This window comes from Struthio camelus, chromosome 7 (genome assembly GCF_040807025.1).
Source record: "Struthio camelus isolate bStrCam1 chromosome 7, bStrCam1.hap1, whole genome shotgun sequence".
NCBI lineage: Eukaryota > Metazoa > Chordata > Aves > Struthioniformes > Struthionidae > Struthio > Struthio camelus.
In genome coordinates, this window is record NC_090948.1 from 11403475 (window position 1) to 11427958 (window position 24484).

Genomic DNA, 24484 nt, shown 5'->3' on the forward strand with positions numbered 1-24484 from the left:
TACTTGATGATCTCCTCTGAATCTCTGCACATCACAGACCACTAAATTTTTCCCATGGACCCCTTTATGTCTAATCTTTCACGGGCTGAATTGCTTTAGTTTTAAGTAAACTGAGTGCCTTAGGCAGAAATCAGGGGATGCCAAGGTAGCAACCAAAGTTAGAAACTCCTGCCACACAAGGTGAAACATGCCCTAGAACTAACCTTCCTTAAAAGCAACAAAGCTACTTCATAAATATGATATTGCTGCAGAGTTTTTGGTGAAGTATCCCCACTACTAGCGGGCTGCATTTCAGCTGAATCATCCTATTGCTATTCTACACTATCCTGAACTACATTTGGACAGGCCTATCCATCTATCTTTCGCTTCTCCATTGTTATCCTCTCATGACCTGACACTCATTTAAGGAGAAGCTAATATGATCTGTCCTTCTGCAGTCACATACATTGAAGCTCTGCTCGTAGAGAGGATCAGGTTCAGGATCATCTTTCCACCTCTAACAAAACACAGATCTTTGCAAACAACCAGCAACACAAGGACTAGAAAGATGATCCTCTGAGGATACACCATGCTGCACACAGCAGATTCACAAGAACATGTCTACGTTGGATTATTACCCAAGAAGTTGCTATAGTGTTGCAGAATATGTGACAATTCACTTAAAGTCCAAAAATGAGACTCTTATCTGAGGAAAATTCCTTTCAGAGAAACACAGGTTCTCAAAAGATATATTACAGCCAGAGTCAGCAGAGACTGCTTCAGAGGTTAGACTGGATAAGCCACTGCTCCAGTGCTGACGAAGCTCACCTAGCACCAAGACAGCCCCAGGCCCTGACTCCACCATATTCTACATGTGCAAAGCATACGTTTTTGGGTGACAGCAGTGAAAACTGAATGATTATGTCTGGTAAATATAGCTAGAGTAAAATATTGGAAAAGACTGAAATACTCTGTCAACGACACAAGTGGGGATGAACCACTAGAATCCTCCCATAAATAAAAGGTTAGAACTCAACCGAGAACCGTCCCCAAACACTGTGCCCTTCATAGCCTTCAAAGAGGCCCAGAAGTTGATCAAGGAATCCTTTATACAGAGGAGAAGGCATGGAAGTGACCACCTTTCTTGCAAATCCTGAATGCCCTCTGCCACATCTGGTAGATGGTACTACAGCAGAAGATAGATTGCTCATTTCCCATGCAGCACTTCTAATTCTCCACTAACTTTGCTTTCTTCTATTCCCTACCAGGTACTCAGGATGGCACTCAAGCCAGAAAAATCTAATGGTTAAAATTAACCCTCCCCCTCCCTGGGAGGGAAAAAAAAAAAAAAAAAAAAAGCATTTGCCACTCCCATGCCCACATATTTCAATTCCCCTCCCCAGCATCCCAAAACAGCACTGTTCCTCCCTTCATTTGGAAGTGGGCAAGATAATAATGATGTACCAAAGGAAAAACAATTTAAGAGATAAAATACATAATGTCATTTTATTGCAGCTGAAACAGGATCCAGAATATAGCAGCAGAAAATAAATGTACTATAGTAATTTCAATATTCTCTCAAGTTTTACTGAATTACAATTTTCATATACATAATATATGTTTGTGATTACAAAAGCTACTTAGTACTTTACTGAACATGGAGTTACCTTACTGCTGAACTCATTACAGCCCATTACAGTCCATCACTGCATTTTGCATGTGCAAAATTATTTGCTCCATAGTAGTTTTTCACACTAGTCATGCAAACTATTTGTTGCAGGAAAGAAAAACGCCCATGGGATTGCTATCAGTGTGTTTCCAGTATTAACTTTCCAGTTGTCTCCACTGTTTGGACAATAGTGATGTTTTCCTTTGCTTGTACACAAACCCTGCATGTAACCTATAACATAATATTGATCAGTCCTTGAACTCCAGACCTATAACAAGATCCAGGTTCTCTTTTTCCAGTCTTACAAAGGAGACATTCAAATTATCTTCAGCATTTTGGTCAATATCAAACTGTAACCTAACTTCAGAGCGGCATTTTAATATCATCTCAGACTTATCACCACATAATCACCTAGCTGCTGACCAGAGCAATTGCAGGGAGAGAGGCCATCTGAAAGCAACGGCTATACTATTCCTTCAAACATGGAAGTGTGAGTTAGCACATGGTCACACTCAGCACCACAGCTTGGGGACAAGATCTGCACAGATTTCCAGGAAAGCTGCTGAATTTACATTGCAACTGCTTACCTTCTCAAGGATGTGACACCATACGATACCCAGGACAACAAGGGGCAGCAAGATTGAGGAGGGTCACAAGGAGTAAAGCAAGCTCACAAAAGTATCGTAAAGAGTACTCATTGGGTTTCCCTTCAGCAGCCTCCGTATAACCCCTGACGGAAATACGCTGTCTGGAGCCACTTGCCTGCAGGGCTGCTGTTGATATCAGTAACAGAAGCATAAAATGCTATGTTGTCAATCAGACCCACGCTTGCGGGAATGCTTTTCAAATTGTTTAGTGTCAGCAAGATACCCTTGCCTTGCTGCCACGGTTATGCTATGGAAACAACCATATCTCCTTTGCAGTCAGAATCTGCACAGAAAGGACGGCACAAGACAACTTGCTCAGAGTCTGCAGGTAAGAGCAGAGGTAGTTAGTGTAAGAGAAGCTTGTCACTAATCTAGTAGATCAGGACAAACAAGCTATGCTCCAACTAAAGATCGTCATATTACAAAGTAATGTCTTCCATTGCGTCTTACTCAGTGATTTTCAATCCGTCTACCCGATCATTTTCTAAAAACATTTCTACCACACGGATTATTGAAAAGTTTTCACAACTACTTTTCTCTAAACAGTAAACACTTATCAGCTCTGAATTTAAAAAAATAATAATAATCAAAACTATCTGAATTCAGAAGAGGATTCTTCTCTCCACACTACCAGAAAGCATATCGAGAAGAAAATACTGCATTTAGCCAATGGTCAAATTGATAGAATACGGATAAATATAAAGACAAGGAAGAAAAGTGAATTTTCTTTCTGAGTAAAGACTACAAAGAAACCTATTCCCTTTTGGTATTCCAAGTTTCACTTGCTTAAATGAAACAAGCTTTTACTACATTTTCCTCAGTTCTTTCAGCTTTCCCCTTGCATTCATTGCTCTTTTAACCCCCAAAATACAGCAGAGCTACAGAAAGGCAGCTGTCTGCCTATAGGAAGATATCAAAGCACTGGTCTGAGCTCATAAACAACCGAGAAGCAAACAACAACAAAAATGGACCAAGATCAATTAGCTTCATTGCTCCTGGAATTACTACTTTTTATTAGCATTGGCTGCAGCAATTTAGAGCCTAATATATTTAAGAAAAAGCTGAGAAAAATTAATTTTTGAGTGATGTATGGGGTTATAAAATTGGGTAGCAGGGGCACATCACAATGAGTCAGCTGTAAAACGAAAACAGTAAACTCCTGTACAGAGGTACAATGGAAAATTAAAGGTAGGACTTTCAGCTAAATCTGTTGGATACAGTGGAATAGAGTGCTTTGATTGCCCAACAGAAGATGCAAGTATCAGCATCAAAAGACAGATAGTGTTGTAATCTAAGAACTTCAGCTCCCAGAGGCTGCAGTACTGGGAAAAGGCTAAACATCCCCATTTGTGCTGGGAACATTCTCTTTCAGCTCAAGCAATCACATTTTATACGTATTTTTGGTCACATCACGAGATGAAGATACTTCTCTACAACACCAAGGAACATTAATAAAACACATAGAGCCAGTGATCTTCACTTTCCAGAGACCTGCAAGAACAGTGCAGAATACCTATTTAAAAGCCATTTCTCAATTTAGAACACTTTCTTTAATTCTCCGGATGATGTCTGCCTTCGCAGAAGATATTTCTTCCAAAGGCGGTCTATTGCCCTTATTGCTTATTGTTTTTGCAGTATCAGAGTGCCTTTGTTATGTTTCTTGCTGAACTATTTATATATTGTGACAATAGGATTGTTTGTTGAGCCATCATCCTCCTAGAACACACGATAGCGTCAATTCCTGACAACACCAAAAACATGAATGCTGGAAAAACAATCAGCCAGTATCTCTCCAATTCAACTGAACATGAAGCTTACAGCAGGTCCATCTTGGGTAGCAGAAGGAATTAAATCAGGCACTAGACTTCAGGAGATCTCTTTGTCTTATGCAGAAGTAGCACAAGTTCTTACACCTTTCATCTTGCTTCTTCCAGGTTCGGGGAAGAAGGCCATCAGCACTCTCTCTCAAGTCACTGCTGCTGAAAAATGCCACCACAAGTGCATGTCTCCTCATGTCCCCCTCCCACTTTGAATCATATCCTCTTTTTGAGGAACTCCCAGCCATCTCCACAAGAACTAACTGGAACTTCTGGTGATGAAGAGCAAAGATCTTGCAAATATTCCTATTAAGAAACAAGGGAAAAATGTGTATTTAAAATATTCCTGTTTAAAGTGTTCAGTATATTCAGAATTTTTTTTGGTTTTTGTGGTTTTTTTTCCCCATCAGGTAGTAAAATGCCTCTATTAGCTAGGACTGCTTTTTGGTTTAAAGTAAGAGAACAGCTCTGAAACTGAAACATTTCATTCATTCATAAGTATACGGAACAACAAGCAGCCTCAACACAAGCCATTTCGAACCATGAACCACCAACCTCAAATCCTGGCATGGAAAAGCCACCTCAGATATTTAGCTGTTCTCACATCTTGAGGTCGTTTACCTGCAGGCCAATGTCACACTACTGATCCCACAAGGAAAATGCATTCTTCCTCCTCTGGGAGGACAGCAAGTTCTAAAAATGCCTTCTAATGGCCACAGAAAAGAATCATGATTTCAAAGCCTGGCACTCCCATATCACATCAGTGACTAAGACAATACGCTTTTATTCATCTTGAAACTAAGCTTGAAAGTCTCTCTGAGTGAAAGAGGAGAGTGACTTTAAGGAGAGGATTATGGAAATCCACTACTGTTAAGCAGAATATTTTTCCTAGTGAAGAACAGACACTGATAACTTACTAACTTCACGCAATTAGCAAATTAAATCTCTATTCTTTTCCAGGGAACTCACTGGGTAGCCTTACAGATTTTTAGAACACGAGGCACTACTGCATTTATAATGTCTCTTCCTGCTCTTACAAGAGGTTCTTAAATTCACTAAGGAAGAGTGAGCAACTCTTTCTGAAACAGCAGGTTCACTGCATCCCTCATTAAATTGCTCTAGTGGCTAAATACAGGTTAACTATCATGCCTATGTGGCCTGAAGTACACCAGCTTTAACTTCCAATCGCTGAAACTCATTGAATCTCTCTCTTTTTAGAGCTGCAAGTCTTCATTACAGAATGACAGAACGGCTGAGGTTGCAAGGGGCCTCTGGAAATCTTCTAGCCCAATTCCCCTACTCAAGCAAGGTCACCTAGAACACATTGCCCAGGACTGTGTCCAGACAGCTTTTGAATATCTCCAAGGATGAAGACTCCACTACCTCTCCGGGTAATGGAAATATTACAAAACAGAAAAAGCTTTATGCCTTCCGAGTACCTACAGACTGTAACTGAATTATCCCCTAATGCCCTTTTTGTTAAGCCTAAAAGCGAAATAGCTTTGTTAAGCCTATGAGAAGGCATCGTTTCCTGCCCTTTAATCATTCTTGCAATTGGTCCCTGAACCTTGCTTTATCAATGGACTTTCTAACTTAACTTACATCAAAACTAGACATAATATTTCAGAACCAAGTTCATTTTTACTCAAAATTCCCCTATTTATTATTTTCAGATGTATTTTAGACCTCTGATTTAGTGTTGCCCTGGGATCTGATGTTTTAGGTGAGGCTTTTCTCATGCTGACTGCCTATCTGAAAGCCTGCTTAGAGTCACTACTTCTCATGATGCATTTCCCCACTCTAAAAGTAGGAAGTTAATCTTTGGTCCCAGATGTATGGTTTTAGTTTTTTGTTTGTTTGTTCATTTTTTTGCTTTGGTCATATAGACAAGAACACTGTTAGCATTCTTTTTCTTCAAAAGATACCCACACTTGAGGTATCCCCAAGCTTTGGGAAACGTGTTTAGGAAACACACACAGAAATACTTAATGACTTGAGTAAAGAAGAAGCATTAAGCTGAGTTATATGAGGAATGGATGAGAAACCCAGCTATTTTCAGCTTCCCTCTGCCCCATACTAGGGGAGCCCTGCATTAGGGCACTGATTCATACGCATTGGAAATTTCTGCTAGACTAGTTGAAGAGATTATCATCCCCAGCTGTCTACCCTAACACTCAAGTATGCATTATTGTCCCTGCTGCAGAGATAGGTTATGAATCAGACCAAGAACACTGCAGGCTACTGACAAATACATCATAATAAATGAACACTGACTTCTTTGAATCTCTTCCTACATATGAATCACCATAGTCAATTATTCAAATCATTTGCTTTAATAGTAGTCAGCAAAAATAATGATTTGGGTGAAATCACGCACAAATTCTCTCTATGTCACAAGCGTTAAAGAACAAAGAAAGTTAAAACAGCATTGTTTATGCTGTGGCAAGATCATAAGAAAGAGTGCTCGACAGCAATGCTTGCTCGGGAAACATCCACCCTGATCTACTCCCTGTACTGCTCGGCTCTTCAGTTATGCTAGCATAACTTTGTGTAGCCACAAGGAAATGCGGGGGGGGGGGGGGGCAAGGAGGAGAAAGGAGAAGGGTGATCTTTGGAACCAAGCAGCAAGCAATATTTTATCCGGTTATTTTTAATATGCTTCATAAACCAACTTGTTGCATAAACACGTGTGCCAGCGCACGGGGGGGGGGGGGGGGGGGGGAAGGGGGAACCTGACTTTGCTGTGCAAGAGCAAAAAAAAAAAAAAAAAAATCTGGTGAGGGGACACAAGGAGAGAGCACAAATAAAGCCCCCAAAGGCTTGCTGGGGGGAAGCCGGAGGCTCCACAGAGCCAAGGAAGCTCTAGCAGACAGGCGGGAGCGGGCCGGGCCGGCCGGGGACCGTGTGCGTGACCCGCTCCGCCGCGGGGCGCGAGGAGCCCAGGGGGAAGCGGCGCCGGTGGGAGCCGGGCGAGGCGGGCGGCGATGCCCGTCTCGGCTCCAGGGCGCCAGGCGAGCGGCGCCCTCCCGCCGCGCGGGCCCCGCCGCTCACCTCCTACCAGCTTCGGCACCTTCCCGATCCTGCCCGTCACCTCGGCCGTCAGCACCGCGAAGTCCTGCTCGTAGCTCTCGAAGTCGGAGGACATGATGGCGGCGGCAGCGCCGAGGGACCCCCGGCTCCGGCCCCGGCCCCGCTCCCCGCAGACCCTGCGCTCAGCTGGGCGCCCACAACCGCTCCTCTCCCACACGCTTCCGCGTTCTGCCACGCGCAAAGGCGTCCCCCCGCCTCCGCGCACCTCAGCACGGGTTCCGCAACAGCTCCACCCCCCCCCCCCCCGGCTCCCGCGCGGTTTAACCCTCTACCCGCCCCGCTCTCCCCTGGCGTTGTCCTCGCAGGCACCAGGACGGGCGCCCCGAGCAGAAAGAGGAGCCCCGCTTGCGCCTTGTAACCTCCAGGCGCCGCAGCCGCCCGCCCCGCGGCTTATCACTGCCGCTCCTTAACCGCAGCGCGGGGTCGTTTTTCTTTCCGCCGGCGGCGGCACAGGGCTGCAGCCCCTCCCTGGGCTCTGGCGGGGAGCTGTTTCCTGGGGGGACACCATTCGCGGCGGACCGCAGGGCGGCCGGGCCGGGCCGGGTGACCCGGAGGTGCTCGTCGGGCCGCGGGCTCGGCATGGCAGCGCCCGGCCGCGGGCTGAGGTGAGCGGGGCCGCCTGCCCCGGGCCGGCTGGGCGGGCGCGGCGGGGAGGAGGGAGGGAGGAGGTGCCGCTCCCGCGGGCGGCGGCCGAGGCCCGGCGGCCCCGCCGCCCCCTGACGCGCCTCGGTCTCCCCAGCAGGCGCGGGGCCGGCGCGGCGGCGCGGGGCTGAGCCGGGCGGCGCGGGAGCCATGCGCGGTGGCGGCGGCGGCGCGGCGCGGGCGCGGCGGTAGCGGCGGCGGCCATGGGCGGGCGGCGGGCGGCGGCGGCGCTGCGCGGGGCGCGGCGGCTGTGCCACTGGGGGCCGCTGGTGGCCTTGGCCGTGGTGGCCGTGTGCTCCGCCACCGCCATGGCGGACGCCGCGCTGTGGTACTGGCCGCTGGACACCGCCGGCGGCAGCGTCCACTTCATCGTGCTCCTCAACTGGACCGTCATGATCCTCTACAACTACTTCAACGCCATGTTCGTCGGGCCCGGATACGTCCCGCTGGGCTGGGCGCCGGTAAGCGCCGGGGCCGGACCCTGCCCGGGGCGGGGCGGGGCGGGGGCGGCCGGGGCGAGGCCCGGGCGGAGGCGACCGCGCAGGGTGAGAAGTTGCCTGGGGCTTGATGCCGCCCTCTCTCTCTCTCTCTCCGGAGAGCGCGATCAGCCCTCCGCGCCACTCCTTTCCCGGCGCCTGGGTTTAACGCCTGCGCTTTCTGCCTCTTTTTTTTTTTTTTTTTCCTGCCTTGCCACTTTTTCTAGCGTTTCCAGGGTGATCCGCAGCTTTCTTCTCCCTTCCTTGTTCCGGCAGTTACTGTGGCCTGTGGCTAAGCGATAGTGCTTCTTTTTTGGCGTTACTCGCTATGTTGTATAGATGGTTCTCAAAATAACAGGAAACAAGTATTGTTAGCCAGGAACAAGGACTTCAAAGGTATCTGCACCCCCATGCAGATGTTATGGTACTGAAGACTTATTTGATAACCCTTATGGCTAGCAGTAAAGTCTACTTCATCTAGCAAATCTAAATTTGGTATAGGAGCCAGAAAATTGCATGTTTAGCTTATGTTTGACAGAGTGTTATAAGTCGAGGTAGAACTTGCATGTCTTTTGCTTCAATAGCCTCTGGAAAGAGTAGTGATCATGAGCACCGGAAGTATGTAGGTTCAGTATCTTGAGACAGCTGACCAGAGATCCAGACCAGGTGCCATTGCTGTGGCAGAAAGGAAGTAGTAACCACACTTCTACTTATGCAGTATTTTTCTCAATGGAGTATTTTTCTTAGAACAGAGCCTAGTGAGAACAGGATCCGAATGTAGTCCTAGCAGGATACCTGGGTGTTCCACTTGGCGGGGGAGGGCGAATGTTGGCCAGTATTACTACTTGATATCTTTATAATGAGTTTCCCTATCTGCTTGCTGCAGATAACCTTCGTGAGTGTTTGTGTAAGACAGAAAGGGAGACAAACGAGTGCCATGAGAGCTGAGTAAACACTAACGTTTCACAGTACTATAAGTTTCTTAGTAGGAGGCCCAGACTGGCATGTAGTAAAAAGCATGCATTTTTTTTTTTCTTATGACAAATAATAAACATGCTGTTTGTTACTCTCAGAAGTTGAGGATGGAACCTTATTTGTGCAGACTCACTCTTCCTGATGAAAGAATTGTTTATTTCTTTTAGCAAGCAGCACTTTTAACAGTGAGAGATGGCTGTGTTAGCCAAGAGTTCTATGGGTTTTTTTTTCTTGCCACCTGCAGTTAAATAAGGTGGGGGTGCGAATCACACTCTGTCAACCTAAAACAAGGATGCATTAGGTTTTGAAAGTGCTAAGATGAGTGCTGCTAGTAGAATGATGTATTTCTGTCTAATATGCATATTTTTGTGTTTAAAGGAAAAATCTCAGGATTGCATGTATCTCCAATACTGTAAAGTGTGCCAGTCTTACAAGGCACCGCGTTCACACCACTGTCGAAAATGTAACAGGTAGTGTCTCTCTTTGAAATTACTTTATACTCATGTTTAAAGTAGCTTTTATTCTTAGGGATGAGCTATTAATATCGTTTCTTGTCAAAAAACTTCCATACAAAAACTATGCTACTTTCAAATACTTTCCACTTTGTGTGGAAATACTTTCACTTGTGTGATTTCTGTATGTCTTCTGCCGTGTTGATGAATACTTGTTTAGTTTTTTAAAAAATCAGTCATTAACTTTGTAGTTGAAAACGGTTCCTCTACAGAATTTCTTGGCAGTTTGAACAGATATTGTGGTACTAGTTCAGGGAGATGAGCAGGTGTAAATGAGCCTTTCGGCCCTTCCTGAATTCTAAGCCCAAACATCCACCCGTTTAGGCAGAACCACTTTGGTAGACAACCTTATTATTTTCTAGTCTTCCCAAACAGGAGAAAACATTGATGTAGGTGGAAATTTTGGACTGTTCTTTACTGCTTATTGTGTGGGCTTTTGGAGCGAAGGGAAGATGTAAAGTGAACTGATGAGCATTTTAGGTCAACTTAGAAAGTCTGTAGCGTGTTTTATATTGATCTTGCAACAGACTTACTTTAAGCTAAAGGATGCTTTTATTATAAAAAGATACACTTGAATCTAGTGCAGCTTGAAAAGAAGCAAGCCACTTTAGTTATCTGCAGTCCAAGCTGTAGTTGCATTTAACTTGGGTTGACTGGATGGTCCTCGTCTGAAGGATTAGACAACATCGAAAGAATGTTGCAGCATAAACATTCTTTTGTTATTTCTATAAATACAAGGTCCAGTTGTATGCTTTCAGGAAGTAGAGACAGAAACTGTAGACCAGTGCTGTAATTTAGCTGCATCATCCTGAGTTTTAAAATTAGACTCCTTCCTTTGAGGGACAATCTGGTTACTTTTTTTTTTTTTTTACATTAAAGAATTATTAGAAAATACCAGCAGATCCTAATGATTCTCTTTGTAATAGCAAGTTCTCTAACAGTTTACTTTTTGTAAAGTACAAGAAATTGCTGCACAATCTCCAAATTATTTTACTGATCTGTTTTAGGAAGTTTCTGCCTCCTCCGCTGTGCCCAAATTAACTTGCTATGTATGCATTTCTAGCCTGTTGCAGTTCAATAAGTAGGTAACTTAAACTACCACTGAAAATCTTTTATGCTATGGCAAGTCTCAGTGGGTGAACAGAGTCAGTTTTTGTGGCCCACAGGAATGGGCTGTGACTTCTAGCTGATTTCCACTAACTTCTTCAGAAACACTAGTACTAAATAAAAGGGTGTCTCTAGGGTGTTTACACTTGTTCAATTAAATAGATTTCGGAAACAATTTACAGTACTGTGAGGTCAATACCTAGCAATTGAGGCTTTCAGAGATTAAATAGAAAATCACACTTTTGTCTGTAAATCTTTATATGTTCTTTCTGTAGTAGTAGTCCACAATGGATTTGATATTTCCATTAGCTTCTATTTTAAATTTTGGCAACAAAGCTAGTGGTAAATGATTGTGTTGATAGTTCTTGCGTTTCCTGTACTTCATCTCTGTCTCTTGGCTCTGGAATACGGTGTTTATCAGCAATGAGCAAGTTTGAGAAAAGAGGAGGAGGGATAATTTGGGAGGGTAGGACCTGCAAGCACATTTTTTGTTTTGTTTTGCTTTCATTCTATGTTGTGAAATATCATTCTGAATAACAACAGAAAAGATACTATTATGTTGATCTGTCAGAATTTACTGTTTTCGTAAATAGTCATTGTTAAATAATAAAAGCTGGTTTTATCACCTTAAGAATGGAAGACAAGTGTGAACAAATGCTTGTGTCCTTTAGCTGTTTTGCTTTCGGTTATGTGAGTAAATGAGATGCAATTCAGGAGATAAAAAGTGTGTTGAGAACCAAATATCTTTGACCTGGGAAATGAATAAGGAGGTCTCTGGCAACATAATTACAGTTACACCTTTGTGCTCTTCTGATGCAGCTTTTGACATAACCAAACATGGTAGCTATGCAGTGGGAAGCAGGGAGTCAGAAAGACAGAGATTTTCGTCATGACTGCTTCTTATTATGAGATTGGATTATAAAACGGAGATCTCCTTTAATGATTCTAGGCTCTTTAAAGACAGTTCAGATAAGTTTAAATAAATGAGTGAAGGCAGAGTTGTAACTAGTTATGTGTCCTTTTTTTCTGAGCTTTTTGAAAAACATCATCGATGTCCTTTATATGAATTCAATATTTATTATTCACAGGTGTGTCATGAAGATGGATCACCATTGTCCTTGGATCAACAACTGTTGTGGATACCAGAACCATGCATCTTTCACTCTGTTCCTCCTATTAGCTCCACTGGGATGCATTCATGCTTCTTTCATATTTGTTATGACTATGTACACTCAGCTTTATAACAGAGTAAGGAAACATAGTTCAGTGCTTAAAATATTACTTAGGCCAGATGGCTGATTTCTCTTTGGAAGTAGAGGGCAATTTTGTTCCCTGTAAAGAAGCATGTGGAATTGTTTGCTGTTGTTTCAACATGTACTCTCAGTTCTGCTCTCCACAGTTTGAGAAATATGTTCATAAATTGGAAAAGGATTCGGAGAAAGATGCTTATATTTTTTTCATTTTCTTTTTTTTTTTTTCCCCCCCCTGTTGCCTGTCATAATTACTGGAAGTTTTCCTAGAGCTTTGCATTAACTGAAGACTGTTTTAGGGTAGTACTTTTACAAAGACAGGCAGTCTCTTGCTTTGTTTTGGCTGGCGCATGAGCTGTCCACTACTTATTTCTGGCACACAAGTTAGGTGCTATTTATTTCCTTTTCCATGCCACTTTATTAGAAATATTGTTTCCTTAAAGGAAGGAATACAAGTCAGTTATTTCTGGAACTGAAAATAATTTAGGCTAAGCTTATTATTAAAATTAGAAATTTTAACTGAAGGAGCTATGAGCAAAGCTTGTTCTGGAATACATCCCTCCTCAGATTTATGGTTAAGATTCTGAGCTTTGATTTCAGCTTTTGCAGTTGTAACAAAAAGCTTGGAAAACATTAATTGAGTTTAGCAGATGAAGGTTGTGTGCCATATTTGCAGAGCCACACGGCTAAGAACTGCTACCTGCAAAAGCTTTCAGAGGAAAACTTGTAGGATTTCCATTGAAAATGGATACAGCGCTGTACATACATTTTCCATATGAAACTACTGAAGGCTTTTTTGTTAATGTGCCACAGTGTCTAGGTTTTGCTGCAGATTTTAGGCCTAGCTTGTTGTAGAGCATGCAAGATAGTGATTTTGATTAAGCTTTTCATCTAGAAAAGGCCTAGATCTAGCAAAGAATGTATTTCTGAAAAGGAACGCTCTTCTGTGCATCTTTTTTGTAGTTATTCCACTTGCATTATAAAGCTGTCGTGGGTCGGACGCTTACCTTCAGAGTCAGATTTCTTATTGATAACTTATTTTATTTCAGTAATTTGAATGTTCCAGAGCTGAATGATGATATTTTCCCTTCATAGATATCTTTTGGGTGGAGTTCTGTAAAGATTGACATGAGTGCAGCCAAAAGAGACCCTCGACCTATTGTTCCCTTTGGACTGTCTGCATTTGCTGCCTCTTTATTTGCCTTAGGACTGGCTTTAGGAACAACTATTGCTGTTGGTATGTTGTTTATTATCCAGGTAAGCTTATGGCTTGTGTTACAAAGAAGATAAAAGCTGTGAGTTGTGTTTAATTTGTTGCTGATAACAGTTACAGAGTAGAAACAATTCAGAACTGAGATGGGAGCAGTTGTTTAGAGTTTATGTTGCTGTGTAACTTTATCAGTTTTTCATACTGCTTTCCGCCACTTCCGTTATTGTTACCGTAGTCATTTTTTCACGGGAGCATTTGGAGCTGAAAGTCTAGCGGGCGGAGAAAGCATGACGTGGAGTCTAAATTCTGTTTGGAGAAAGGCAAATCACTCAGTATCTCTGGACTTCAATGTCCCTATCCCTGCAAATAGAAATAATTGTGCCTAGTTTCAAATGTGTGAAATGTTGAAGTGTCCCCACATTTCTAGTGTTTGAGATGTTTGCAAAGGAAGAAAAGCTATACATTTTAAGCCTAAATTGAAATACTGTGTGATACTTTGTAAGTATACAATTCTAAAGGGTGATGTCAGCATATATCTACGCGGGCTTAATTTTTAATATTTTATATGTTTTAATTAAGCAACAATAACAGTTGCTGTGTTGTTTCAAAGAAATGTACTTTATTAAATGAAGTTTTGTTTGCCTAGCTGCGGGGTTTCTGTAGAAAGTTAATGCTATTTTCATCTAACACTTATTTTAGATGAAAGTCATTTTGACAAATAAAACTTCAATCGAATCCTGGATTGAAGAAAAGGTAAGCTTTCATTAGTGTTTCTATACTGTATTGTTTCAAAGTTAGTCTATAAATTAATGAACTGCTTGTTTTGCCTGTCTGGATTTAAACCAAAGGTGTTACTTCAATTCACCACTGACTTAGCGCTTGCAATCAGCTTTTCCTTTACAGTCTCCGAAATTCACTGAAGTAAAAGAGAAATCCTTTAAATGGATAAAGGATTTTTTATCTTTTTTTTTTTTTTTTTTTTGCTTTTTTGGTTTTGCTTTGTTTTTTTGAGGCATTCAAGGTGATCCTACATAAATATTTGCTTTTAAGAGTATTTACTTATCTGCTTGGAATATTTGTGGGGTTTTTCCCCCCTCTGAAACTTAAGTTGTCCTTGCTTCTAATTACACATACCTGTATCTTTAATTTTCTAACGCCTCTACTGGTTCTAAATATCAAGTTTGGGCTCACAGTTTTCCATGTTTCCTGTTTTTCTGTCTGATTAAACTTGGGAGGATTTTCCACGTTGATGAAGAAGGCTTAGAAAAGAATGGGTTATGTAGTTTTTTCTCCTTTAAGTTTCTCCTTGAAATTTGTATGCTTTCTGAGGTTTCACAAGCAATGTAGCAAAGCAGCTGAAGCTACATTTAGAAAAAGTAAGAGGTGGAATAATATGTAGGAATTTTTATTGTAAAACTTAGATTATTAGTATGTCCCTTTTGAAGACTGAACACACACTGCAACACATGAATGTATAATAAAAAATACGTTATTGGAACAAATGAAACCTTCTTCTGTGACTGCTCCACTAGATGTCGCTGTTACTGAAAGAACAAAAAGTTTGTGAATGCAGAAAGTAGAAGGTTAAGAGCATTCCTATGTACACAGTCCTTGAAGGGGAACAGACACTACTCATCATAAATGTTCATGATCATTAATCAAAGAGTCCTAAGAAATAGTCAGGCATCAGTCTTTGTAAATGCCATAAAATAAAATAAATTTAGAGCACGGAGCAAACTGCTCAGTAGCATACCCAGTTGACTCTGTTGTTTAAAAAAAAAGTAAGTGTGGCAGAGGCGGGGAGGGACAAAACCAGGTGCACTTCTGAATGCCTTGGTTGTTGCATTTAACACAAAGTAGTTTTAGAAGCCAGTGTTAGTATGACAAGAGTTTATGCTCTTGCACAAAAATGCCTGCCCCCAAGGCTCGGGGTGCATACAGCGCCTATGACCCTTGGCATTCTAAATATTTGCTGTTCAGTCATAATTTGTGAGATATGTTTGATGTGCTGCATTTCTTTAATATTCCTAGGCCAAAGACAGAATCCAGTACTACCAAACGGGTGAGACCTTTATATTTCCTTATGACATGGGAAGTAAGTGGAAGAACTTCAAGCAAGTATTTACATGGTCTGGGATTCCTGAGGGAGATGGCCTGGACTGGCCAGTAAGAGATGGCTGTCATCAGTACAGTTTGACGGTAATGTTCTTCAATGATATCTCAAGTTATTCCTCCCCACTTTCCAATTGTCTGCCTTCTTTACGGTAATATGCCAGACTTTTAAAAAAACTAAAATAAAGCCTGACAAGTAGCACATATACTTCAGAAACAGGAATTCTGTCAAATTTTCTCTGATTTTTGATAGGTTACATATGTATGTTTGTGCGTGCTTTTAAACGCTGAATATGTTTCCCTATGTGTGCTTAGTGGTTACAATCCCTAACTTCATTTTGTGTCGTGTGCACAAGTGTTACTAAGCTAAACACTGACTAAATTTTTATTTATGATCACTTGTAGATAGAGCAACTGAAACAGAAAGCAGACAAGCGAGTAAGAAGTGTAAGTATTTGATACTTGTGATCTAAAACGTTACTTTGAAATTTCGATATAAATAAATGTAAATCATTACCGACACATTATTTCTTGTAGTGACTTCTAAACCTACCAATTAAATGAAGATCGGTGTTTCAACAGAAACAGTGTGCTGCAATCTCTTTTTAATTAAACTTAATATTTAGCTTTCTTTGCTTTTGCTCCTTAGTTTCCAGATGATAAGAAATGTGATAATAACGGAGAATACTGGCAATAGAAGAGGAATAAAGATGACTGTGCTTCATTTTTAAACAGCTAATTTAAAACTCAGAGTCCCTTTGACAGCAGTTGCCATTTCACTCAGATATAATGCTACACTTGAGCCGATTTTGGTTTGAAACTGCCAGGAGTTTCAGTGCAATAATATATTGCCATGTTCTGTTCAAATTGGCAGGTGCGGTATCGAGCAGTAGAAGACTACGGTGGTGTCTGCTGCCCTGTGACTAAAGGTGTTAAAACATTCTTCACGACACCGTGCACTGAAGAGCCTCGAATTGCACTGAGTAAAGGGGATCTGATTTTAGCCACAAGAGGCTTAAAGTTAGTGGCACCACACCTTTATGTTTGGTTAAAAGAAATATTGAGATCGGTTCTGGCATCTAATTACCTATTACGCTTTCTTCTCCAGACACTGGATGTATGGTGAGAAGATTCTCAACTCAGCTGCTGATGGTATGAAGGAGTTACTTTCACTTATTCTGTTGAAAATTACAAATTAATTTTATAGCTGCCTAACTTTTGGTAGAAATATGGACAAGGTTACATATTTAATTCTCAAAATGTAGAATGGCTTTATTGGCACTAGCCCCTCTCCTCTCCTAAACCACACCCACAGTTTTTACTGTTTATCTCAGTAGACCTGCTAGTTTTGATAATTGATAAACATGAAATAATTCTGTTAAACTGGAAGAACTGGTAGTAGTCTTCTGTTAAATGGGGGGTGGAGGAGACTTCCTGACTTCCTGATGTTCTAAGAAAAGGTCACTCTAAAGAGGTTAACGCTGACTTTTTTTTTTATTGTTATTTAAATAGCAGTGATTCATAAACACTCAGATTCCATAACTAAGCAACTCATACACATAGAAGACTTGCAATTACTTTGTATGTATTTATGCTTTAAAAACGAAGAGGCATGTCTTTGGTTTGGGATTGATTCCAGGGATTTTGACATTCACTTACTTAGCCAATAACTATGGCTGTCAAAGACATTAAAGGCTCCTGGTGATCTGCAGAGAAACAGTATCATACCCACCTGCATTGAAAATTTGACACTTTTACCTGAGCCCTTCTCCTGCTTAGGTCTTAGCTAAAATTTTAGCTACCAGACTTTCCATTGAGGATGCATTGGGTTCCACCAAACAGGGGGCATTCACTGTCTATACATACCTTGTCAGCGAAGAAGAGGTAGACAGCAGACACTACAATATGTGCATGCTTTTCATGGGAGGGCTGGGACCTCTACTGCCTAGGAGTACTTCAGCAGCTCTTTCCTGTGAAATTTCTTAAATACCAAACCCAAACAAGTCATTGAAATGAGGATGGTAATAGTTTGTATTCAAAGTTTATGTTGTTTATTGTGAAGATTAGCAGGAGATATCTGTGCTATATAGTATGCTTTGTTAAACCCAGATGAATTGTGTGGGTGGGGAACTGGGAGTAAACTGAAAGACTGGATTAGAGTTCAAAATAACATGGAGATTTTGGAGAAGTGAAAAACAGGAAAAAACTTGAAAAACAGGATGGGATGTGATAGGAATTTATAGAAAAATGCTAAAAATAGGCAGGAATAATTAGTTGCACTAAAACAAGATGGAAAATGTAACGATTAAGTAGCAGTTCTTCAGAGGGGAAAAAAAAATTGGATCATGATCTGAACATGTGTCAACACTCTTGCAAAAAAGAAACAAGTATCTAGGTTCCCAGACGCATGAAGCAATCCTTCCATCCTACTCAGCGTTGACAAAGACACAGCTGAAATACTGCCAAAGTAATAGTGGTTACTACATTTCAAGAAAGAGGAGGATCAGCTGAAGAGGGTTGAAAGGAAAACACTGAGAATGATCAGAGTACTAGAAAATACAACCTATGAGGAAAATTTGAAAGAATTAGGATAGCTTAGCTGGACAGAGATAGGAGAAAGCAGGTATATGTGCAAATAGTCATCAGCTGCATGACAGTCTGCTGTAGAGAAGGTTTTGTTTGCTTTGTATGTCCTTGGTGTGTAGAAGAGGAATCGTGAACTTAAATTATAGGAAGAAAGATTCAAACTGGATATTAGGAAAGACTTTCTAATAACAAAGAATATACAGCACTTGAAAAGACTAGAGATCTCTGAAAACAAGCTAGGCAATGGGAGAGACTCCATGTATCCCCAGGCAAATGTATTAGGAACGATATAGATATTTTGTCTTGCAGAAGAAAATAAATTAGGTGACCTCTTGATGTCTCTTCCAGTCGTGTGTTTTTCCTCTATAGTGGGTCGGGTTTTGTTCCAAGTTAATGCAACTTTTCATGTCTTAAGGTGGAATAAGAGAACGAGGCTGGTTCCCTAGGAAATGTGTGGAAAAATGCCAATGTGACTCTGAAATGGATCAACCAATGGATGGAGAGAAGAAAAGCAGATAGCCTTCTAATTTTTTTTTTTTTTTTAAGAAATGGAAATTTTACTTTCAGACCACAATCCTTTACTTGAAATTTTCTGTTTATTACTTTACACTCATGCAATGAATATGTTAAGATAGGGTTTTCTTTTCCTCACAGCTGAAAGGGTTGGATATGCCTGTGCCATGATTTGCATACTTTTTTAACAATAAGTAATTGAAGAAGCCATTCAGTGGATTGCCTTCAAGATGCAACTTTTTCATCCCAAGTCAGGTTTCTTTTCTTTTGGCTGTTTAAATTGCATTTTATTGCATACAGAAGGATCATATATAGTTTTTCTACAACCGCATCAGACTGTGATGCGTGCTGTTTATCTTTTGTATTTTACTTTCTCTGAAGCTGCCCCCTGAAAACTATAAAATAAACCTCTAATTCAAATTCACAATAAGATTTGTTACCTGTGACTTTTAATGATGTGAATTGTCCACCTCAAATAAATGATACATATTCATATTCATTTGTGGATTTAATTGTTCATAGAGCTACAAGAACTTGTTTATAGGCATGGAATTGTGAACTGAGTGGGAAGTAATGATTTCACTATCATAAGTTGTTTTTCCAAAGGCAGAAAGTTTTCAGCTCTTGCTATAAAAATAGTGCTTTTAATGTCTGAAAGTTGTAACCAGCTACATCTCTGCTACCTATGAAGTCTGATTGTGTACCTGAGAAACTAGAGATCTTGCTAGGATGCAGCTTTGAGTGAAAGGAAGCAATAGTTCCAGGACTGAAAACTTTTGCTAGCTTAGGCCCCAGTAAATGAGTAACACCTTTTCTAAATTATTTTTATTTAACATCTGGCATGGATGGAGGAGGAAATCCTTAAAACAGTTACATATATTAACTGAAAACTTCCTAAAATTATCCTTTTAAATGCTGCAGATGCTTTTCCTCTCTCTCACAGTTAGGCTAGTTGCGTATCATATGTTAAAAGTACTTGCAACTTAAAAATGTCTTAACATCTTAACTCTTTAGTTTGCTTTGTCTCCTGCATGAGTTTTCCCAGATAGATAAGCATTTCTTAAGCAGTAGTGCATGTATACAGAAATAACAGACAAGCCAGTGTTACTATATGCTGCTGCTGAGACTCTTACCTCCAGCCACTAGCCAGGTTTTCATTACTTTCAGCCTGCTGTGCACTAGTGCTGATGGTGAGCCCTAATCCTAGGCTGCCTCTCCAGGCTGTGGCAATGGGAGGTTAGCATTCAGTTCCAGTAGTTCACAAGCAGGTTGCTTTGCTCCTCTTGATACCAGAGCACTGATTTTTCTAGAATCAGACTTCTTTAGAAGTGCAGGAGTATGTCTTATTCCTAGTTTTCCTGCTAGCAGGAGCTGAATAGCCAGAATGCAACAGGATACAGCAAAAGGGTAAACTCCATGCTATTCTGGAATATGTTAGAGGAAATTAGTATGAAGGTGTCTGAACTGCATGGAATACTCTTAGTCTTTACTGCTGTGGTTTCTGTTCAGTAGCTGTAGAGTCCAGAGCCAAGCTAAGGTGACAGGAATTAGCTTGTCTTCCAGGTGAGGAAACAAGCAGGTGAGAACCTGCTCTTCTTGACTGTGGAATGATTTAATAGCAGCTGTATACATTAACAGCTAGCAATTAGCAGTGTAACAGAAGCTGATTGGCAGGTCTAATGACCACAGTTGGTCATTAGCTATATGCAGGGGAGTTTACTTGAGGTTTTGATCTGCTCACAGGGACTGAATGCCTCTTAGTGGTTGAAGAGCATCCTCCATGAAACCTGAAGAACTCCAATTTTCATCTGAGGAAGAACGGTGCACACACAACTGTGCACCACACTGCACTTGGAAGCATGCCTGAAAGATTTGCTTCAGAAGTGCACTTACAGTCTGGAGTGAACACTGAAGTATATACACTACTTTTTTTTTTTTTCCCCGTGCTTTCGTCTTGTTTAGTCACTCCAGTTTTCCTATTCAGTCCAACCTCTCTTCCCTTTTGTAGCACAGGTAACCGGTGTTTATTTACCGTTGCAACACCTTCAATTAGGAGTGCTTGCCTAGGAAGAATAAGCAAAAAACAAAATGCATTCTCTAGGCTGCATAGCCTCTAAATGTCTTGAGGAGGAATGTCAAGCTGTCTTTTCAGTGCTGAAACCAACTGCACCAGAGCATGAACTTAAAAGACAGACCATCTCTACAGAACTGATTCTTAATACCAGTAGATTTTTCCTTTTCCTTCTTCTCTACCTTCCTATTCTATGGTTTTCTCTTCTCACATCCCCACTCCCTGCTTTTTGCTGGAGAAAGAGCTCAACTCCTTAAGGAAAGGAGCAGGTCAATTCGGTATAGCTGTTCTTTGCTGCACAGTGATTCATCAGGGAATTCAGTTTATTTTGTTTCAGGTTGTTCAAATCACCAGAGGAGCCAGGTCACAAAGAAGCAGAAAGCAAATGGCATTTTCACATTGTAATTAGCTTTATTAAATTACATCTTTTACCTTTCCCTGAGGGAAGAATTGCTCTTTGTACTTAAAACCCCATCTTTTCCATCTTCTAACAGCAAGTCTAGACTTGCAGTGCAACAGAGGTCTATCTCAGGCTCCAGCACAATTAAAAGTAAAGGTAGCTGCATGCTGAAATGGAACTCCCTCTCCTATTTGAAGAAAAGCAATGAAATAGGCTAATAAGTGTTAGCCTTTGGTTTAGTACAGGCAGTTTTTGCATGAAGAGAAACAATCTGTTGTAGGTATGGAAAAAAATATTGAATATTGAGTATTGTAAATCTGTCTGTCCAGCCACCAAATCAACATGAATTTCACTTTCTTCTCATCTGCCCCAGCTTTGGCCTCCAAAACCAAAGAAGCTGCTGCATTGCCAAGTGAAGCCATTAACAGTGCGAGCTGCCTCACAGTTCTTAATGAGGAAGTAGCTAGATTGCCATACGAGGCTATCCAAAAGGCCAGCTTTGGTATTCTCATGGCTGGTAACCATGAGATGGTGACTGTTAGTAGAAGAAAGTGGTGATGAAAGATTTCTGTCCTTGCCACTAGTCTTAACAAAAAGGCTTCTGATTTTAATTCGAAATCTGTTCCGGGCTAAGCAAGCTGTAAACTCCTGCTAGAGTTGAAACATCCCCCATAGTTAAGGGAGGCACGTTGCAAAGCACTGATCAAGAGAGAACATTACAACTCTCAAGCTAGGAAGCCTAGACTTGCAGGTTATTTACTTTTTGCAATTGAGTTTCTTAGCTACTGCATTAGAGAATGTTTCTGGGGCTTCCTTGAGAGCATTGATTTAAATAACTTCATTAAAGCCAAATGATGAGTTAAGAGTCAGTACTTCTCTCCAAGCACATCCTCTCTGGATAGGGAACATAACAGACCAACCAGAAATTATTAAGTTGCAGGCATAAGGGTTGCGGAAGGAAAATCTAGTTAACAAATGGTATCTTGGGATACAATTCTTTGCTTTGGAGAGTCTAAGTAAGTCAGGCAATCTAATTTTTGATGCAGTACATAAGGGAGCTATTTCCAATTTGTTAAGTAAAATGAGGTTATATGATTAACATTCACATTTAATGTATCTATCTGTCTTAGATGAATCGTATCTTGATTAGTCATAGTATCACTAGTTAATCAGCATATTTACACATCTGTACTACATCCCAAATGGATTAATTCGTAATGAACAACTGCTAGATTAGAGTTTTCTAAAGTAGAGAAGACTAGATTTGATTTTAGCTCTAACTTCTGTATCATGGGAAAAAAGTTGCTATGAAGTTTAGATCTCTGCACTTATAATCATCCTTACCTCAGTTCACTGTCCACTGGATATAACAGTGCTACAAGCCTGCTGTAGCTCTCCAATTCTCAGGCAGTCTTCAGAGATCTTTTTTGCATTATTTCAATGCAAGCACACCTAAAGCATTCCTGTTTTCAGTTCAGAGCTGTACTCCAGTAGCCATTCACATGGTAGACGTAGCACCCAAAAGACAAGTTTCAGACTATTTCACACCTGAATTGCTGTGTTTGGCTTATTGTTCGGCCATTACCCCTACAACTGGATCTTTGTAACACCTACTAGCAGATTCCACAGATGTGAAAAATTTAAAGCACAGTAGTTACCTGCCATAAGACGAGGCTTAATTCTCATTAAGAGCAAACCACATTCAGCCATTTCTTCTCCCAAAAGAGAAAGCTGTCAACTGTATTAGAAAGTGACCTGTACAAAGTTACTACTTTTTGAGACATGGCACAGAAGAGTGGCCATTTCCCATTTGCTACACAAAAGAGAACTCTTGGGGGGAGGGGGAGGAATTTCATCTGAAGGAAGCACTGTGATTGATGTCTGAAAACTGGAGGGTCCACAGCAGAGCATTGGGCTTCAGCATTCAAACAGATCTCAATAGGGAAGTTACGTTTCTTGATAAAACAACAACACTTTTGAGGCCACCATACAGCACAACAGCATTCAACCTCAAAATTATACCAATCATCTCAGTTGCATTGGATTTATTGCCTTGACCCCCCCAAGTTGCACATCAAAAGCCACAAGCAGTTTAAATACACATTTCTTCCTCCTGTCCCATTCTCCCTAATTTCAAATGGGGGAAGATTAAGCCATCAGTAACTTCAAGTCACTGTTGCTTTAGGGAGGTGTTAGCAGGAGGAAGACAAGCAGCAGCTGTGTGCACTTTTCCTGGCTTAGAACCCTTTATACCCTGCAGTTATGGCACAAAATATGTTCAGGCACAATACAATAAGTGATAGAATAGTTACCTAGAGATGTCAAGGTTTTTGTGCCTCGTCTAGAAATAGAATTGGGTTTAAATATCTGAAGCAGAAGCCAGTTGTTTGCGCTTTTGGAAACTAGAGCTGCCTCACAGCAAGTGGTGGACGTTTCCTGACCAGCAAATCTATTGGTTGCTTTCAGTTTAGGAAAGCTGACTAAGAACATTAGAGGGGAACAGAGCCGTCAGCTGTAAGAACCTGATACAGACAAGAGCAGCTGGGGTAAGAAAGCTACATGTCTTCCTCTCTATGCTACTTCCTTGTTAGACAAAGCTTCATCACCTTTTTTGGGGGAAGGGGAACCCGCTCCCCTCCCCTCCCCTCCCCTACAAAAACCACTAATAAAGTAGACTACTACAGGGGCGGGAAGGAATTCTCAGCTGATTTTGCTTTTGCTCTGCAAAATCCCATCCCCTCACCAGGGAGAAGAATCTGTCAGTGCAAGAATTATTCTTTTCCCAGTTTGCATATGAGGACACAACTGTGCAGCAAGAAATGACATCTCATTCTGGAACTCTACGTTCTGGAGCTGCACTGAGACAAACTGTAATTTCAAGATAGCAGGAACATCAAGGAAGGACAAAAAATCAAGATTGCAGGCTATAGCCTTAAATTTAAGTTATAATCCTAATTTACCATAAATTTGCTTAGTGAATAAGGTAGTGCCAAATAAGCTAAGCTACTCAACAGTATTTCACCTTGCAGATAAGCATCCTGCAAGCTATAGCAGATGTGCTGACTGATCTTTTCCAAAGATTCAGACAGCAGTCAGCTTGCCTAAGTAGTTTCCTAAAGAAACTATAAACTTTTCTAGTCTTAAACTAAGCCTGGTACCTTATTTTCTGTGGCAGGCTGAGCTGGAAGACTGGAATCTATGCTGAGGGCTTTGGTACTACAAGAACAGGAAAACTGACTACAGCTGCCAGACAAGATGTTACTCCATTTTACTGCCTCATGGTTTGAGCTGCAGCCAAGTAATGACAGTGCATGAAACAAGTTTAGTGCAGCTAAAGCAGAGCATCTATAGAGAACTATCCATAAGCAGGCAGCAGTAAGCCTACAGCTGACAAACTCTGGTTGCAGCAGAGAAACAAGTCACTTATG

General features: G+C 41.3%; 2 protein-coding genes across 8 annotated transcripts in view; one reads left to right on the plus strand and one right to left on the minus strand.

The window, feature by feature from the left end:
* Positions 1-7412, minus strand: part of VTI1A (vesicle transport through interaction with t-SNAREs 1A) — a 286215-nt gene extending 278803 nt beyond the window's left edge. Inside the window, exon 1 of one of the 6 annotated variants that reach the window (XM_068949618.1) lies at positions 7164-7408. In XM_068949618.1, the coding sequence (XP_068805719.1) occupies positions 7164-7257 (94 nt within the window). In that variant the 5' untranslated portion in view covers positions 7258-7408. Of the gene's footprint in view, positions 1-7163 lie in introns of all 6 variants that reach the window. The other 5 variants (XM_068949623.1, XM_068949619.1, XM_068949622.1 and 2 more) reach the window with 5 other exon arrangements.
* Positions 7413-7717: 305 nt separating this feature from the next.
* ZDHHC6 (zinc finger DHHC-type palmitoyltransferase 6) lies at positions 7718-19080 on the plus strand. 2 transcript variants are annotated; one of them, XM_068949617.1, is made up of 11 exons: positions 7718-7807; positions 8203-8305; positions 9674-9765; positions 12003-12162; positions 13260-13421; positions 14074-14127; positions 15406-15573; positions 15892-15933; positions 16361-16506; positions 16595-16638; positions 18488-19080. In XM_068949617.1, the coding sequence occupies exons 1-11, from the start codon at positions 7782-7784 to the stop codon at positions 18589-18591; spliced, it is 1101 nt and encodes a 366-aa protein (XP_068805718.1). In that variant the 5' UTR covers positions 7718-7781; the 3' UTR covers positions 18592-19080. The 2 variants fall into 2 exon arrangements, with proteins under 2 accessions (XP_068805718.1, XP_068805717.1); XM_068949616.1 differs by lacking the exon at positions 7718-7807 and having other exon boundaries at positions 8027-8305.
* The last annotated feature ends 5404 nt before the right edge of the window (positions 19081-24484 follow it).

What these genes read in the sequence shown, in the direction of transcription:
- ZDHHC6 (XM_068949616.1), top strand. Translation starts at nt 8,048, where the DNA reads ATGGGCGGGCGGCGGGCGGCGGCGGCGCTGCGCGGGGCGCGGCGGCTG. An exon ending in ACACTCAGCTTTATAACAGA is followed by an intron (nt 12,163 to 13,259) that starts GTAAGGAAACAT and finishes TTCCCTTCATAG; the next exon opens with ATATCTTTTGGGTGGAGTTC. An exon ending in AATCCTGGATTGAAGAAAAG is followed by an intron (nt 14,128 to 15,405) that starts GTAAGCTTTCAT and finishes TAATATTCCTAG; the next exon opens with GCCAAAGACAGAATCCAGTA.